General features: G+C 42.4%; 1 protein-coding gene across 1 annotated transcript in view; it reads left to right on the top strand.

Moving 5' to 3' along the window:
• The window catches only part of LOC145399297 (sodium-coupled monocarboxylate transporter 1-like), a 57,033-nt gene extending 39,276 nt beyond the window's left edge, over positions 1–17,757 (top strand). The window contains exons 10-14 of the mRNA XM_080271965.1: positions 3,624–3,839; positions 4,222–4,307; positions 13,479–13,660; positions 15,688–15,741; positions 17,573–17,757. Of these exons, the coding sequence (XP_080128091.1) occupies positions 3,624–3,839; positions 4,222–4,307; positions 13,479–13,660; positions 15,688–15,741; positions 17,573–17,757 (723 nt within the window). The remainder of the gene's footprint in view (positions 1–3,623; positions 3,840–4,221; positions 4,308–13,478; positions 13,661–15,687; positions 15,742–17,572) is intronic.
• Positions 17,758–19,314: the final 1,557 nt, after the last annotated feature.

Raw genomic sequence — 19,314 nt, 5'->3', positions numbered from 1 at the left:
ACTCCTGTGAGAAGAGTGAAGAAGTTGCAAGATAGTGAGAAAATGGCAGAGTATAAGAGCAAAGAGGAAAAAAGATTGGGAAGGTATGAGTTAGAGCAGATGGAAGAGGTGCAAGATGTCTGTAAGATAATCACGGATGAGATAGGGGCAGCATGTGAGGTGGTTTGTGGAGTGAGGAGGAGATGCAGGGGTGTGCAGGGGACAGCATGGTGGAATGATGAGGTGAAACGAGCTGTGGAACAAAAGAAGAAGGCATATAATGACTGGCTAGAGAGTATAGGTAGGGGAGAAGATGAGAGAGAAGAGGAATGTATATGTGAGGAGGAGATGGGAGGTGAAGAGATTGGTGAAAGGGAGTAAGAAGAAAGTGGATGAAAAGTTTGGGAGGAATCTGATTGTTAAGTGGAGGGTAAGAAATTGTTTTGGAAGGAGGTAAAGAAAGTAAGACAGTGTGAAAATGGAAATAGTAGGGGAGTGAAATATGGGAATAATAGACTGTTGGTGGGGAAGAGAGAGAAAATGAGGAGATGGAAGGAACACTTCGAGGATGTGTTAAATGTAAAGAGTGAGAGCAGTGCGAGTATAAGTGGTTGGGGAATGGCTGGGAGAAGAGATGAGAGGAGGGAGGAAGAGATCAGTAGGGCGGAAGTAGTGGAAGCAATGAAGAGGATGAAGATGGGAAATGCCCCAGGAATTGTTGGAGTGTGGTGAAATGCTGAAGTATGGGGGTGAGATTGTGGAGTGGATATGGAAGTTGTGTAGAGTGGCTTGGGAAGAGGGAAGGGTTCCAGAGGACTGGAAAATCAGGTATAATTGTTCATTCATACAAAGGAAGAAGGGAGAGAGAAGTATGTGGTAACCATAGGGGTATTAGCCTTCTTAGTATGACTGGAAAAATATATGGTAGAATACTCATTGATAGGGTTAGGCATATAACAGAGGAGCTAGTTGCAAAAGAACAAGGGGGATTTAAGAAGGGAAAAGGGTGTGTAGATCAGATATTTGTTTTAAGATGTTTAGTGGAGAAGTATCTAGAGAAGGGAAAGAAAGTGTATGCTGCCTTCTTGGAATTGGAGAAAGCTTATGACAGGAAAGATAGGCAAGGTATGTGGAAGGTATTTAAGAATATATGGAGTGGAGGGGAAATTGCTGAATGCTGTGAAGAGTATGTACGAAGGAGCTAGGGCTACGGTGCAAGTGGATAATGAATTGAGTGAGTTCTTTGATCTAAATGTTGGACTAAAACAAGGATGTGTGATGTTTCCATGGCTGTTTAATATATACATGGATGGGGTTGCAAAGGACGTGCAAGGTAGGTCAGTGGATGTGGGGGTGGCTCCAATGAATGAGGGTGAGATTTGGAAGATTCCGGTGTTGCTGTTTGCTGATGATACAGTATTGTTGAGTGACGATGAATGGGAGTTGGAAGGTTTGGTGAAAGAATCTGGGACAGCGTGTAGGAAGAGGAATCTGAAAGTTAATGTAAACAAGAGTAAAGTTACGGTGTTTGAGAGGAATAAAGTCACAGAATGCACAGTGAGGTTGGATGGTGAAGATAGGGAGAATGTGAGTATCATCAAGTACCTGGGTAGTGTGATGAGTAAGGATGGAACTTTTGGAGATGGAGTTCTTGAAAGGGTACCGCAGGGAAGGAAGGATGTTGATTCACTGAAAGCAGTGATGAGAAATAGGGAGGTGAGTTTAAGGAGTCACTGCATGATAGTATTGTGATCCCTATTGTGACGTATGGAAACGAGGCATGGACCTTGCCAAAAGGGAACAAGTCAAGAGTGAGAGCAGTGGAAATGAGTTACTTGAGAGGGGCATGTGGAGTGACATGCAGGGACAGATTGACGAATGAAGAAGTGAAGAAATGTTGTGGGGTGGATGTGGATGTGGTTGAGAAAATTAGGAGAAATACAGTGTGGTGGTTCGGGCATGTAGTGAGAATGGAGAATGAAAGACTGACTAAGAGTGTGTGCAGATGAAGTGTAGGGAGGGAGAGGGGGGGGGTAGACCAAGGATGAAGTGGAAGGATGGAGTTGAGAGGTATCTGAGGGAGGGGGGAGTGAGTTGGGGAGAGTGCAGTCAAATGGTGGGTGACAGAGCGACATGGAGGCGTTTTGTCTGCGGCCACCCTTTGTGGGATCAAGGTGTCGGGCTATAAATAGATAGATAGATATATTCAACATGAAGGGAGAATTACTCCTGAAATTATTTTTTGGTAAAAAGTAAAGCAAGAGAGGACGTTACCCTCTCTTGCTTTACCTTTGAGTTTTCTTGAGCTTCATCATTTTCATTATCATCATCCCAACATTTTTTCCAACCAAGGATGCAGTGAGACAGGGCCAGAGGGCAAAAAAGAAAAAATGGCAGGAGGAGAACTAATCAACATCATGCCTAGTTAAATGAACCACATTCTTATTTACTCACCATTCAAACTCCTGGAATCCTGACTTCCCATCACAAGCATAACTTACCACACTTATGTACTTCACCTTATTGATCAGCTAGAACAACTCTGGTGACTGTCACATCACGTGGTAAAAACAGAGGTGCCAAACTACGTCACACTTTAGTACAAAATTCTTTCAAGCAGTTTGATCCCCTGATAATTTCCTAGCCTTATCAACCTCCATGCCTCATTTTCTCACACATTCCTTCACCATATCTGTCCACCTTCTTGGTCTTCCATACCTCCTCCAACCTTCATGTTTAAACAGTTATACCCTTTTCGCTATACTACAGTATTTACATCCATCCTCTTCAAATTACCATACCATCTAAAGACACACTCTACTGTCCATAGACTTCCTCACTCCACATCTTTAATGACTCACTATATTTCTCATCCCATCCACATTTCACGCTCATTCACCCGAAACTACATTTCTACTGTACTTACTCTAAGCTTTTCATTTCATACCAATGTCACACTCAAATGTTACTGTGGGCACTGAAACTCCTGTATGTAGTCTTCAAGCATAGCCAATATACTTGGACCTGTTTCACATCAGTATCTTCATAGCAACTGCCACCTTATTTTCCTGTGAGACTCCACTTTTCCTTTCCTTTGCACATTTACCACTCTCCACTATACCACCTCTGTACTGAATCTGTCACTAATTCAAGTCTCTCATCATACACCATCACATCACACTGGGAGTCACCTTCTTCCTCAGCAACCATCACTTTGCTCTCATTTACATATGCTTTCGGATCACTAAGCTCACAAATATTCACAACAGTCTTCACCAATCTTGAAATCTCTTGTTCGGCAGTTAACTCAGCATCATCTGCCCACACCATGTTTGAGATAATCCACCCTTCACCACTCGTTACTGTCCTCATCCCTTTCTCAATAGCTTGACTTTTAATCTCTAATAAACCCATTCATACACAGTATATGGTATGTAAATTGAACAGCCATGAGTATGTTACACATACGAGGTCTGTTCAGAAAGTATCCGCCCTTTGGCTAAAAAAAAAATAAATAGCTAACCTGTTGAGCTACGACACTTATCCCCCAAAAAGTAGTTAGCTTCTGACTTGACACACGTAGCCCACTATTCTTTCCACTGGGTGAAACAATTTTCAAACTCGGTTTTCAGTATCTCCTGCAGGTGAATCATCGCGTTCTTAATGATCTCTTCTGTCAGATGAACATTGCTCAACACATGTTGGAGTGTGCAAATCGTGATCCAGACCTTCTGAAGATTGTTATCACTGGAGATGAAACTTGGGTGTACGAGTACAATCCAGAAACCAAAGCACTGTCGTCCCAGTGGAAGCATACAGAGTTGCCTCGGTCAAAGAAAACACGGCAGGTCCACAGCAAGGTGAAATGCGCTAGCATGTTGACATTTTTTTTTTCTACTACCATGATGTTGTGCATCACGAATACGCACCGGAGGGTCAGACTGTCAACAAACATTACTACCTCGACATTTTCCGTTGTCTCCGTGATGCAGTTGGGAGGAAGAGAGCAGACCTTTGGAAAGCAGCAAGTTGGAAGCTGCAACATAACAACACCAATGCTCATTCTTAACTGATTCAGGAATTTTTAGCCAAGCACAACATCCTGCAGGCTCGGCAGGCTTCCTGATCGCCAGATATGACTCTGTGTGACTTTGGTCACTCCTAGAGCTCAAAACTGCACTGAAGGGTTCTTGATTTGAGACGTGAGAAGATATCATGATGAATGTGATGAACCACCTGCAGGAGTTACTGAAAATCGACTTTGAAAATGTTTCAGGGAGTGGAAAGAATGCTGGGGTACGTGTGTCAAGTCTGAAGGGTCCTACTTTGTGGGTGAATAATATCCTAGCTCAACATGATACCTATTCAATTTTTTAGAGCCTTAGGCTGGATATTTTCTGAATAATTCTCGAACCTATCTCACTCTAACACTAATATTAAAGCACACTCTTAAGACTGGCAGTGCTTTAGTGGACATTTGTGCCGGGAAGGGGTTGGTAACCTCTTCAGGTACAAAATGATCCATAGGTATACATGGCGAGTGTTGAGAAGGGTGGGTGATGAAATGAATGAACGGAAGGCAATGACTGAATATGTGTGTGTGGATGAAAGGATGCGAAGGTGTGTAATGGATGCAAAGAGTGGACTTTCTGACAACCACTTGGTGGTGGTGAAAATCATGGTCCAAGTGAAATGGAGAAATAGAAGAAAGGAAGGACAGGAGGAAGTAGTATATGCAAGGAGAGTGGAAAGGTTACAAGAGAATGAGAAAAAAACAGAATATAAGAGAGAAGTAGAGGAGGGTAACTATGGATTGGAGCAGATGGGGGACGTGGAAAGTGTGCAAGATATTCACAGAAAAAAACTGTGCAACATGTGAGGTGGTGTGTTGGGCGAAGAGAAGACAAAAAAGGGTGCATGGAACAGCATGGTGGAATGGAGAGGTGAGACAGGCTGTGGCACAAAAGAAGAAAGCATATAGTGAGTGAGTGAGAAACAGGATGTGGAAGAAGTTGAGAGACGGAAAAGAGACTATATGTGGAGAGGAAGAGAGGGTTGAAAAGATTAATAGGAGAGAGAGTAAGAAGAGCATGGATGAGAAATTTGGAAGGAATTTGAATATAAAGTGGAGGGAATGTAAGAAAATGTTCTGGAAAGAGGTAAAGATAATTAGACAGGGTGGCAGTGAAGTTAGTCGGAGAGTGAATAAAATGGTAGATTACTAGTGCAGAAGGGAGAAAAAGTGAGCAGATGGAGAGAACACTTTATAAAATTGTTGAACAAAGACAATGAAAGTAATGTGAGTATAAGTGGCTGGGGCTGGGAGAAGGAGGGATGTTAGAAGAGAGGAAGAAGTCAGTAGAATGGAAGTAGTGGAAGCAATTAAGAAAATCAAAATGGGGAAAGACTCAGGAATTGATGGAGTTGTCACGGGGATTTTATAATATCAGGGAAATTTTGATATAAGCTAGTGAAAAATGGTTAAATATTATTTAAATTGATAACAATATTCAACAATATTGAAGAGCAGAGACAATGATTGTCTTGCTACATCAAGCAACGATTACTTTACGCTGACTTGCTAAGATTCTCTAAGAACGAGAATTTATAAACTTTCTCAACAGTACACAGCAGAGACTAATTACTCACAATTGCTGAATTACTGTACTGTTAGCCTCTGGAGAAAGTTACATCACCCCTGACAATAAATAACTAATACTAATAATAATAACATCAGGTTCTTGCTGATGCATTAACTCCTGGCACAATGGATTTTAAGTTAATACAACAAGACTGGTCTAAGTACCAGTTATGAAAGCAAACGTTTATGCAAGCTAGGAACTATATGGAAAATAAGCTTAATTATGGAGAAATGAAAAAAGATTTTACTCTACATTAAGCTCAAGAAATAGAACTGTTAAATTTATTAATTACAAAAATAAATTTAACATTACATTTCAAATCAAATCAATGAGACGCACTCGCTCACTCACACAGAAGCTAAATACTTACGCCTAGGAAAAACACCTTAACTAAACTCTTAAAACTAGGAAATACACAAAGGAAATACTATAGTCGATGAATGCTGCGTATCACCCAAGCTGAACTAGGATGGAAGTACTGAAGAACTGTGGAGTTTGGGTACTAGCTGACCTCACACTGCTAACACAGGACCTCTCTCCGTCGCAGCAACAACTGGACTGAATTCAAATACATTGTATGGGCAGGACGCAAGGCGTAGCTAACGGTTGAGGGAAGCAGAGGCGAACGATAAAGAAACAATTGTATCGCTCAGTAGCGCACTTAGTGACGTGCATTAAATCGGTCACTTTTTGATAACGGTGACGAATGATTTGAAAAGTATACTCCGAAATGGAGGGAGAAACGGTTAGCTGAGCGATACACAGTGAGTTTTCCACTAATAGTTCGTGGCTTCTCACAAAAGGGAAATGTCGCGAACTGATTCGTGACATTACGCCCTTAGAAAGTTAAATTTTTTCCTTATGGGAAAAAATTTGTGGATATACTCTGTATATATATATATGTACACATCCTAAGTCATTCGCACAAGATTCACACTGTGGTGTGTGTGCTATCCTGCTACAGGAGAAAGTCGCAGTCGCCAGTGAGCGAAAAAACCTCGTATTTACGTTAATAGAAACAAGCTTGAGGGAAAAACTCCGTGACGACTGTGAAAATCCTGTACTCAGGTCAAACTGAGCGAAAGTTCGCTACATTTACATTAACAACTAATTGTTATGTAGTGTAGCGTATGTAATACACGGTGTAGGTGTGACAGTTGTAGTGTAACTGTACCTACGTGTAAAATGACACAGTAATACAAATTTATAGTAAAATAATGATGACGAGGCAGAAGAGAAGGGCGGCAGCGTGCAACAGGAACGGCCAGCTGATCTGCACGGCAATGCTGCACCCACCAGCTACACCTGCGAAAGGAATTAAGGTGGAGCATCAAAACTGTTATTTCTGTCTCTCTCTCTCTCTCTGCCTAGCAATCAGTACTTATGTCATTATTAACCAGGAAACGTAATTCTTGAATTCACAAATTGCTTAGAACCCTTATAGCTTACTGGTTAACGCTTATTAACTAGGAAATGTGCCAATTCTTGAATTACTCAAATCTCTTAGAACGGGCAGTTTACTAGTTAACCTAACATTATTAACCAGGAAACGTGCCAGTTCTTGAATTCACAAATTGCTTAGAACGGGCGGTTTACTGGTTAACCTATTCCTACACTTACGACTAATACAGGAAGCTGAAAATCGCTACAATCTCGGGCAGGTCACGTTTTAACACCCACCGTGGGTGTGAACACTCATGTGGGTAATGTGCATTCTCCGGGAATCCTCAGAGAGGCCCACAGCTCGAGACATTCCACAAGGTAATTCATACACAGCCTCGGACTGTCTCTGCAAGGTTCTCAAACTTCCCCCTTAACTTATGGTATACATGTATGTACAAGCCCTGGATATACTGTGTCCTGTAGGGCCAACGAGTGAGACGTCTGGTCTACACTTTTAACTGGGAACCAAGCTGGTCCTTGGATTACTCAAATCGCTTAGGATGCCTATTTACGGAACCCAACATACAACAGTTGCTAGTTAGTAAGCAGTTAGTAGGCGAGACATCAGGTCTACACCCACATTACCACTACCCTGTCTCTCAACTGACTTAGTGATTACAGGTGTGGTTTCAAATGGCACAGGAAGGACATGTCCCTGATTAGTGGTGTTACTTTGACACACACTGCAGGAACGGACAAAACTATCTATGTCTCGTCCCATCCCTGGCCAGAAAAAGTCAGCTCGGATACGGCCCTGGGTCTTCCTTTTGCCCATGTGACCTCCTGAGGCTGAACAATGACCCCATTGTAACACTGCTAGGCGGTACTTGGCGGGAACGACAAACTGCAATCGAACCTCGCCCTCGGGTGTTCGTGACTCACGGTAGAGCCGTCCTTGTTTGCGAAGGAACTTGGCTCGACCTCCCCGTGAATACTTAATCACTCGACCCTTTTGTTTGTTCCGCACGGCAGCAAGTGTCGGGTCAGAATGTTGTTCTTGTACAACAAGTTGACTACACATCAGATCTTGTGGCGATTCAATGATCACTGGGGTGACACAGTCTGGAGCCTCAGCCATGGCTCGTGTTACCGCAGCAGCCGAAGTCTGAGTAGCGCCATCATCGGAGCAACTATCCTTGACTCCTTGAATATTGCCTACTATAAAGTCAAATAGAGGCTCTGGCATGACAACTGCAAGTGTCGTACCAGTATAAAATGGAGATGCCACCTGGATACATGCCTCAGGGAACAATCTCACTGATCCATCAATAAGCTTTGCATGGATCTGTCGACCTGTATACTGCTCAGGCCGAACTAAACTCTGCTTAACAGAGCAACCTGAGGAACCATTGTCTCTCAGGACCTTCACAGGAATGCCTCCCACAAACCCTGGCTGTACAAGGAAGGTACTGTCACCTGTGGGAGGGCCTGTGGAGGAAGCAGCTATCCACTCATGAGGCTGCTGAACTGATGCGACGAACATTGTGCCTTGTGGATTATATTGGGAAGATGGAACATTGGCCATCTGTGGAGGGGGGTTCACTGTCACTGTGGGACTAGTGAACTGTGGGGAAGTACCCACACTGGTTGGGACGTGACCACCAGGCTGCTGCTGAGGAATGAAGGCTGCATTCGCTTCCTGCCTCTTTTGAGCTGGTGGTGGAAAAGTTTGTCCCGACTGTCGGTTGCGTGGCTGATACTGCTGCTGATTAGGGCACTTGTTGTACCTTTTCCACTCAGGTTTCTGAGTGTTTTGCCCCTGGTCCTTCCACTGCGGTTTTGGACCTTGGCCATTACTCTGAGAACGGCCTTGGTGCTGGGATTCAGTCTGAGACGGCTTCCCAGACTTGGCAGTATCTTTTCTGCTCCAGGTGTTTTGCTTACGAGCTTGATACCCGTATGCAGTAAAGAATGCGTCAGCCTTCTCTACCATTTGGCTGGCATCTTTCACCTGGCAGATCTTAAGCTGTGCTATGAGCTCAGCAGGCCACGACCTCTCTAGCTGTGTACGCAGCATAAGGTCAATTATCCCCTCACGCGTGGAAGGAGTTTCATCTTTCTCCATCCACTCACCTAGGTAAGCAGTGAGACGGTCGAGGAACTGAACAGCTGTCTCCTTGTCTTGGAGACGAGCTCGCATGAACTGACCTTTGGCGTCGTCTACTGTGAGACCATACGCCTTAATGAGTGCAGCTTTCATCACTTCATACGTGAGATTGTCTCCACGAATTCTGTGGAGAATATCGAGGGCAGGGCCCTCAAACAGGCTAAGAAACTGAAGCCGCTTAGCTGCATCATCGAGCTGGTAAAGCTGAGCCATGTCTTCAAATCGAGCTATGTATGGCTCGATTCGCTCGCCATCTTTGTATGGGGGAAGCTTGATGTGTGGGGTCGCCATAACATGTGCAGGGAGAGCGCTCGTGGAGCTTGAACCAACTGCACCAGATGTGTCTGAACCCAAGGAATTTCGCTTGAGCTTCAGCACTTCAAGTTCATGTTCTCGTTCTTTGTCTCGTTGTTCACGCTCGTATTCGCGCTGTTCACGCTCGTATTCGCGCTCTTTCTCACGCTGCTCTTGTTCATATGCACGCTCTCTTTCACGTTGTTCGCGCTGTTCTCGCTCGTATTCGCGCTGAATCTTACGCTCTTCACGGGCATCATTCTCGCGCTGCTGCTCCTGATTATGGCGTGAGAGTATGTATTCTTTAATTTCAGTTGGGTCTGTAAGACCCATATCTTTGGCTTCCTGTAAAAATATGGTGGTAGCCATGTCGCTAACTCAATCTAAATAACTAGCGACTCAGTACTGATTGCTGCTTCGCAAACGAATGCTAATAAACACAAGTAAAGAGTACAGACACAAGCTAGTGGTGACCAGTCTTATCCAGTTAACTGGCAAAGAATAAATCAAAAATGTAAATGACTGGGAAGACTATTGTCAATAATAAACACAATGGGTATGGTGACTTCCCAGGAGCGAATAAAATCGTCTGGCGTTACCAAAAATAAACTAGAGTTAAGTATTCTTTTGATTAATAAAGCAAAATTCACTTGCTAAATTAAGGGTAAATACCAGTAAGCTTGTGCCTATAAACTCTAATGATAAATACCTAAATATGAATGAGTGAGCACTATCTCGTGAATAGCTTTAGAGCTAGGAGTTAATATCCTGGAATGAGGTCGCCAATTGTCACGGGGTTTTTATAATATCAGGGTAATTTTGATATAAGCTAGTGAAAAATGGTTAAATATTATTTAAATTGATAACAATATTCAACAATATTGAAGAGCAGAGACAATGATTGTCTTGCTACATCAAGCAACGATTACTTTACGCTGACTTGCTAAGATTCTCTAAGAACGAGAATTTATAAACTTCCTCAACAGTACACAGCAGAGACTAATTACTCACAATTGCTGAATTACTGTACTGTTAGCCTCTGGAGAAAGTTACATCACCCCTGACAATAAATAACTAATACTAATAATAATAACATCAGGTTCTTGCTGATGCATTAACTCCTGGCACAAAGGATTTTAAGTTAATACAACAAGACTGGTCTAAATACCAGTTATGAAAGCAAACGTTTATGCAAGCTAGGAGCTATATGGAAAATAAGCTTAATTATGGAGAAATGAAAAAAGATTTTACTCTACATTAAGCTCAAGATATAGAACTGTTAAATTTATTAATTACAAAAATAAATTTAACATTACATTTCAAATCAAATCAATGAGACGCACTCGCTCACTCACACAGAAGCTAAATACTTACGCCTAGGAAAAACACCTTAACTAAACTCTTAAAACTAGGAAATACACAAAGGAAATACTATAGTCGATGAATGCTGCGTATCACCCAAGCTGAACTAGGATGGAAGTACTGAAGAACTGTGGAGTTTGGGTACTAGCTGACCTCACACTGCTAACACAGGACCTCTCTCCGTCACAGCAACAACTGGACTGAATTCAAATACATTGTATGGGCAGGACGCAAGGCGTAGCTAACGGTTGAGGGAAGCAGAGGCGAACGATAAAGAAACAATTGTATCGCTCAGTAGTGCACTTAGTGACGTGCATTAAATCGGTCACTTTTTGAAAACGGTGACGAATGATTTGAAAAGTATACTCCGAAATGGAGGGAGAAACGGTTAGCTGAGCGATACACAGTGAGTTTTCCACTAATAGTTCGTGGCTTCTCACAAAAGGGAAATGTCGCGAACTGATTCGTGACAGGAGTGTGTGGTGAAATGCTGAAACATGGGGGAGAGATAGTAGTAGAATGGATGTGGAAGATGTGCAGATTGGCCTGGGAGGAGGGTAGAGTCCCGGACGATTGGAAGTCAGGTATAATTATTCCCTTGTACAAAGGAAAAGGGGAAAAAGAAGTGTGTTGTAATCGTAGAGGCATTTGTCTTCTTAGTGTAATAGGAAAAGTATACGGTAGGATATTTATTGACAGAGTTAGGGATGTAACAAAGGAATTAGTTGGAAACTAACAGAGAGGTTTTAGGGAGGGAAGAGGTTGTGTAGCTCAGATATTCATTCTTAAATCTTTAGTAGAAAAGTTTCTAGAGAAGGGAAAGAAGTTGTTTGCGGCTTTCATGGATTTGGAGGAAGCATAGTGTATAACAGGGTGGATAGACAAGGATTGTGGAACGTATTAAGAATATATGGAGTAGATGGGAAGTTGTTGATTACTGTGAAGAGTATGTATGAGGGTGCTAAGGCTGCAGTGCGTGTGGATAGTGAACCGAGTGAATTTTTCTACTTGAAGGTTGGATTGAAACATGGATGTGTCATGTCTCCATGGTTGTTCAATCTGTATGTGCATGGGGTTATAAAAGAGATACAAGGTAGGGCAAAGGATATTGGAGTGACCCTAATGAGAGAGGGCAGTGTTCGGAAGCTACCTGTACTGTTGTTTGCAGATGATACTCTCTTGTTAAGTGAAGATGAAGGAGAGTTGCAAGGCTTGGTGGATGAGTTTGGGAGAGTGGGTAAGAAACGGAATCTAAAGGTGAATGTAGAGAAGAATAAAGTTATGGTCTTCGAGAGAGGTGATTGCAAGGCTTGGTGGATGAGTTTGGGAGAGTGGGTAAGAAACGGAATCTAAAGGTGAATGTAGAGAAGAATAAAGTTATGGTCTTCGAGAGAGGTGAAGTCAGTGAATGTACAGTGAGGTTGGATGAGGAGGAAATGAAAGATGTGAGTGCATTTAAGTACTTGGGTAGTGTGATGAGTAAGGATGGAAGTTTGGAGGGTGAAGTGCTTGAAAGGGTACAACAAGGAAGAAAGGTTTCTGGTTCCTTGAAAGCAGTGATATGAAACAGGGAAGTGAACATGGAAGTGAAAAAGTTACTGCGTGACACTATTGTGACACCAACTCTAACGCATGGAAGTGAACCTTGGGCCTTTGTGGAGGGACACAAGTCAAGAGTGAGAGCAGTGGAAATGAGCTATTTGGCAGAAGCATGTGGAGTCATGTGGAGAGACAGATTGACAAATGAGGATGTGAAGGGGCATTGTGATGTGGATGTGGATGTGATAGGAAGTGTTAGGAGAAACACACTGACGTGGTTTGGCCATGTGGAGAGGATGGAGTGAGAGACTGACGAGGAGAGTGTATGTGAGTGAGGTGGAGGGGGAAGAGGGAGAGGGAGGCTAATGATGAGATGGAGGGCTGGAGTGGAGAAGTGAATGAGAGAGGAGGGTGTGAGCTGGGAGCGGGGCAGTGAAATGGTGGGGGACAGGGCGACATGGAGGCGATTTGTTTGTGGCCACCCCTTACGAGATAAAGGCGTCTGGCAATAGATAGACTTAAGACACCCTTACACAAACCTGACTACCATTATAAAAACTCTTAACAGCAATCAATGGCTTTCTCTCCATACATACATACACAAAGCCGTCCATATACCCCTCTGGTTACCTTGTCATATGCTTTCTCCAAATCCTCAGGGAAAATGGACTAAATAGGGAGGCTGCCAGATATCGAGCAGCGTGGAGGGCTGCCATTATGTGACCAAGGCCGATGCAGGCAAGCACGTTGGAGCCTAAAAAAACGATATCTATCATAAACATCTAACATTTCTTGTCACAAGCAGTTCCCATTGTTCCATTACAGGGATTTGATCCATAAATCCCCAACCACTAGTGAAGCCATCCTGTTCATCAATCAGCGGGTGTGTTGACATACTGCCTCTTATTCCATGATAATTCTTCCATATTAACTTTCCAACAACAACGAACAGACATATCACAATAATTTTTGCACACATTTCAATTACTTCCTCATTTTTTTTTTTTACATGGACATGACTACAGCGTTTGTTCTTATTCATTGGTAATGATTCAGCGAGTTTATTTCTTTACACATGCAAATGTTTAAGGGTGTGTGTTATGGTGCCGCAGGAGTGAGGGCAGGACCGTGTATGATGTCTCGTACTGCTACTTCGGTATCACTGGCATCATCATGACCCTCATCATCAGCAACCTCATATCCCTCTGTACTGGTGAGCTGTCTTGCCGTTGTAATGTCCACTCGTCACTGGTTGGCCCGGGTGGGGGTGAGCCCACACCAGCAGTTAGCACTGGTAATATTGTGAAGGCACATCAACAGTTAGCTCTGGTATCGCTGACAAATGGATGGCGGTACACCGACTAGCACCAGTAGTGGCAGATGGTGGTACTGTTTATCAGTGGCTGGGACTAGTAGACCAAGCTGTTCCTGGTGGTAGTACACCAACAGTCAGGGCTGGTAGCCATGGTAGGAACAAGTGGTGATGCAACAGCAGATTGGAATGACAGTATGCCAAAGTTGCTATGCACCAGCAATAATTCCTGTTCTGTCACCTACTGTTGTCATGAAGTACCGGTATGTTGTGAAAGGTGATTAGAATGGCAAGACAATAATTCTAGGCTTCGTTAATGTAGTTTCAGAGGACATTTTAATGTTCTGAAAACAACTGTGTCACTGCTTCTCTATACAGACCCAACACCATTTTTTCATAACACATTTTCTTTTTATTAACAGAACAGAGGAAGGAAAACAAATGAATAAAAAAAATAATCCATACACCAGATTACTGGTGTCCTCTGTTCATAATATATCTGTAACAGTCAGACTTGAACAGCAGTAGGTTGAAGTTTGGAGGGAAACAACTTTGGGGAAGCTAGTTCCAAAGAGATGCAGTTCGGGTAATGAAAGAATTCTGAAATGCAGAAGTTCTGTAATATGGCTGCGTGACATTCCAGTCATGATCGCCACAAGATGCCCGTGTAGCACAAAGGAAGGCATGGAGAGGTGGCACCATGAACGCAACTTCGTCTGAGCATTTGCCATAAAAATATTTGTAAAATAATGCAAGGAAGGCAACATTCCTTCTTACTTGTAGGGGAGGTAGTTTATTTGTAATGCCAGGGTTGTTAATAATTCTAACAGCTTTGTTCTGAATTCTGTTTAGTTGTTTTAATGCAACCTCTCCACATCCATTCCAAAAGGGTGAGCAATATTCAAGCTGAGAGTGCACGTGGCTCTTATAAATTATAGCTAACTGCTCGTCAGAATAGAAGTTATGGACTCTGTGCAATAATCTAAGTTTCTCTGAGGCGGTTTTAGCAAGTGATCTAACATCAGAGGTCCAGCTGAGGGCATTGTTAAGTGACATGCCAAGAATTTTAATATTTTTGCAGATGGGACTATTAGTAGCACAGAAGGTAATGTGCGAATCTGGAAATATCTGTCTATCAGTAAATTGTATATATGTTTAGTTTTACTAGCATAAATGAGACAAGGTTGTTTCGTCCCCATTCACTGATCGTGGATAGGTCTTGATTTAAGGAAATGACTGTACTGAATTGAGAAGTAGAGATATTAGACTTTGTAAATGGGTGTCTGAGTGTGATTAAACTATGTAGTGCTGAGTCATCTGCATATGAGTGGAAGGGATTGTGGGTGACAGATAAAAGATCATTAATATGAACCAGAAACACGGTTGGTGCCAGAACTGATCCCTGCGGCACGCCGGCGTTAATTGAGTGGAAACTGAAATATATATAATCTACTTTTACCCTTATTTTCCTGTCGCTGAGATATGAGAAAATTAAAGGGAAAAAAAATGTTAGTCCATAGGAAGGGAGTTTGGACAGCAGGGAACGGTGCCACACTCTCTCAAAAGCTTTAGAAATATCAAGGGCTACTGCATGAGTTTCTCCTTGTAGGTCAGTTAAATGATGGATAGTATGAGTTAGGAGATTGAGTATGTCAATGGTGGATCTTTCGTGGCGAAGATCATGTTGTCTATCACTAATTCAGTTGTTGGATTCAAGATGTTTAACAATGTGCTTATTAATTAAAGTTTCCAATACCTTACCAAGAAACGATGTGACAGCTATTGGTCTGTAATCAGATGGGTCAGAGGAATTTCCTTTCTTCGGAATTGGGTGGATATTCAACTTTAGAATCAGAAAAATGAAATATACCATAGTTTATCAGATACACATACTGTCAAAGCAGAGGGAGAGTGACCATGTGCAGTTTGCCATAAGAGTGTGGGAAGTAACTTCATCTTGTACAGTAACTGTGGTAAGTGAGTACATAATGCTGATTCCATGTGTGCAGTGAGTCTGGGAGAGCATATAGAGATAGTCAGGTGTGAAAGGATTGATCCTGCTGGTGAGTTTCTTAAGTGTGTTGAGTTTTGTTATTTAGGGGACAAGTTATTTACTGGAGGTGGGGCTGGAGCTAGCTTTGTGGTTAGAGTAAGGAGTGGTTGGAAGAAGTTCACGGAGCTGTTGCCTCTCCTGACATTGAGAGGGTTCTCCCTCTGTGCTAAGGGATCTTTGTATGTGGCATGTGTTTGGAGTGTAATGTTGTATAGTAGTGAGACCTGGACAGTAAAGGATGAGGATATTCGCTCGCTCAAATGTTCAGAAATGACAATGATTATGTGGATGTGTACTGCATCCTTGAATGTGAGGTTTACGACTGAAGAGCTGAGAGGAAGGATGGGATTGGAGCGTATTGGTGCTGTGATGAGGGGCAGATTGACATGGTTTGGGCATGTGGAGAGGATGGAGGATGACAACTGGATGCGGAAAATGAGAAGTGTGAACATCAAGGGTAGAGTTGCAAAACGCTGACCGAAAAAGACCTGGGATAAAGTCATGCAGTGTGACCTCAAGGATAAGGGACTGAATAGGGAGGCTGCCAGAGATCGAGCCACGTGAAGAGCCACTATTAGGTGACAAAGGCAGATGGATGCAAGCATGCTGAACCCTCTATCAATGATACAACATGAAAATATTTCACACAAATGCAATCAACTTTCACATTTCAATGGTGCATCCACAAAAAGAGAGGCCATACCACCTTAATGAAATCTCAACTTGGTCTAGAAGTATGCTCTTATATTATGTATATTCTGTTAAAGCCCACAGATTCAATAAGTGGTTAAATTCCATGCCAAGAACAATGACTTAAAAATTAGGATACTCTGTTACAACAACTCTTAGTCAGTTCTTGCATACTTCACAAGACTAATTTCAATACTTAAAAGTTGGTGAAGCCTTGGAAGCTTTAACCCATGATGTAACCAGCAGTAGAGGGAGACAGACTGAAAAGGGCAGATCTGGAGGATTCATTGGTTTCATTTTTGAAGGCTCCAACATGCTTGCATGCATTGGCTCGGTCACCTAATGGCGGCTCTTCTTGCTGCTCGATCTCTGGCAGCTTCCCTATTTAGTTCCGTATCCCTGTAGTCACACCCAATGACCTCATCCCAGGTCTTTTTCAGTCTACCTCTTGCTTCCCTACCCCCAGCATTGACACGTCTCACTTTCTGCACCCAATTATCATCCCCCATTCTCTCCATATGCCTAAACAGTCTCAATCTACCCCTTCTCATCACAACACCGATACACACAGGTCCCACCCTACCTCTCAACTCTTCCATCATAAATCTAGCTCCCCAAGCCTTGCACTCAGGGATACACTGAACATCCACCTAATCACTGTCATTTCTGTACGTTTGGGCCTGCGAATATCCTCTTCCTTTACTGCCCAAGTCTAACTACCATACACCATTACACTACTAACACATGCTGCATACAAAGATCCCTTAGCACGGAGGGACAGCCCTCTGAATGTCGGAAGAGGCAACAGCTCCCTGAACTTCTTCCAACTACTCCTCATACTAGCCACAGAGCTAGCTCCATTACATGGCTATATTCATTACAAGGGCATATTATAATACAGTATTTGCATATATCAATTGTTCGCACAAGCTCACCCCCTATAAATCAGACTTAGTTCCATACCATGACAATCTTTTTTGGTAACCTGTTTGATAAAATGTACAAATATTATGCTGAAACTACACCAATGTTGGCAAGACTCTGCTTACATTATTGTGTAGTATATTTGTAGATAATTATGGAGTTGTTACTTTCATAGTTTCAGGAATAGAGTGTCTGTAAAAACTTAACTGTTGAACTGATGCCTCCAGGTCCTCCAAGCCCAAAGGCTGTGGATAAGCGGTTGTCGTTTCTCAGCTGCGGGAGGCTCCGTCAGTGGCTGTGGAGAACCCGCTGTGGTTCACATAAGGTGGACTATGTCTATGAGGAAGACCATGTGACCACCATGACCATGTTGCCCCAAACCAAGAGTCATCACAATGACAGCCAACCCTAGCCTATGCTGCCTTACCACCGCCACACACAAATCAATCCAGTGTTCTCCAACATGAACAGTAAAGAAACAACCATCATTCCAGTTCTGTCAGAAGAAAATGTACAACTGGTTAAATACAGTGTAAAACCCTATCTCTACCAGTGCATGTTTCAGATGTTTTGATTTTTCCGCAATGAGTTCATCACACATGGAGAAGATCCCACATAAATAAAAAGTCTCTTGTAATTATCTGTTTTAAAGCTAGGAACATTGCAGTGATGCCGTTTATATGTAACAGTGAAGCCTTCAAATATTATAATGATGATGCTTGGTATATAATTTCCTTTAGAATAATTACGGAGTGCACTACCATTACTTTTATATTTATAAGTTCAGTATAGCATGTAATGAATGTTGTGCTGGTTACGATTATTTTTTTCCATAGCCTACTTTAGGCAAATCAGTAAATAATTTTACATAATGGCATCTTAATAACAGGAAGAGGAGAAAATGTGCAATCATACAGATGTTCACTTAATGATAGTCCGTCAGGATTCATCCGAACGAAGGTACAACAAGCAACCCGAAAGTTGGATTAAAGAGTAAACACTGAACTGATACTGAGTACAGTTACAGCATTTGCCATGTGAATTAACTTAGTATACTGTAAATAAACAATGGTAATAGTGGCACAGTATTTGAAAGTTTTAATAATAACCTAGGACGTGTACAGGGAAGGCTCAAATGCGATACAATCTTTTCCTCTTTGCCTAGTTAGTTCCTAAGTTTGCGGGGCAGGGTCTTGAACTATTAAAAAAAAAAAAATCTGGTCTATGAGAGAGAGAGAGAGAGAGAGAGAGAGAGAGAGAGAGAGAGAGAGAGAGAGAATGGGTATTTCTGTTGTTACATGCCCTAATGAATGTTTTATTATTGGGAATAGCTGGGATATACGTGTCAGTGTGAAAGTTAGAGCTTGTAGCACCACAGACCTCATAGCACCATCAGCTTGTAGCACCATAGACCTCATAGCACCATCAGCTTGTAGCACCACAGACCTCATAGCACCATCAGCTTGTAGCACCATAGACCTTATAGCACCAACAGCTTGTAGCACCATAGACCTCATAGCACCAACAGCTTGTAGCACCATAGATGTCACAGCGCCAGCAGCTTCTAGCATCATAGAGCTCATAGCACCATAGAGCTTGTAGCATCACATAAATTTAATCCATGGGAGATTAATGTCCACAAGTTGGGGAATGACTGTACTGCTTCACTCTCTTTGTTTATGACCATACCATCCCAGTACTGTATATTTCTTTTTATCCATTCACGTTATTTCACACCTCCCTCCCGTCACCCTCTCCTCCATTCTAAAATGCTCATGAATTTCTCCATTATTTACACCATCCATCCTACTGATGCCTGCAGCTGTTCTGAGAATTGTACCGTAGAAATTTCTTTGTCACTCAGCGCCAAGTTTCACTCCTGTGTAAGTGTTAGCAGTAAAACATTTGTTGCATTTTCTTTTGAACACATTTTATGAATATGAGATGTCACTTTCTAATGAAAAACATA

The sequence above is a fragment of the Coenobita brevimanus genome, chromosome 48 (assembly GCF_032717465.1).
Source record: "Coenobita brevimanus isolate Jiangsu-jjx chromosome 48, ASM3271746v2, whole genome shotgun sequence".
Lineage (NCBI taxonomy): Eukaryota > Metazoa > Arthropoda > Malacostraca > Decapoda > Coenobitidae > Coenobita > Coenobita brevimanus.
The sequence above is the reverse complement of the archived record's forward strand: the minus strand, read 5'-3'. Positions and strand labels throughout refer to the sequence as shown.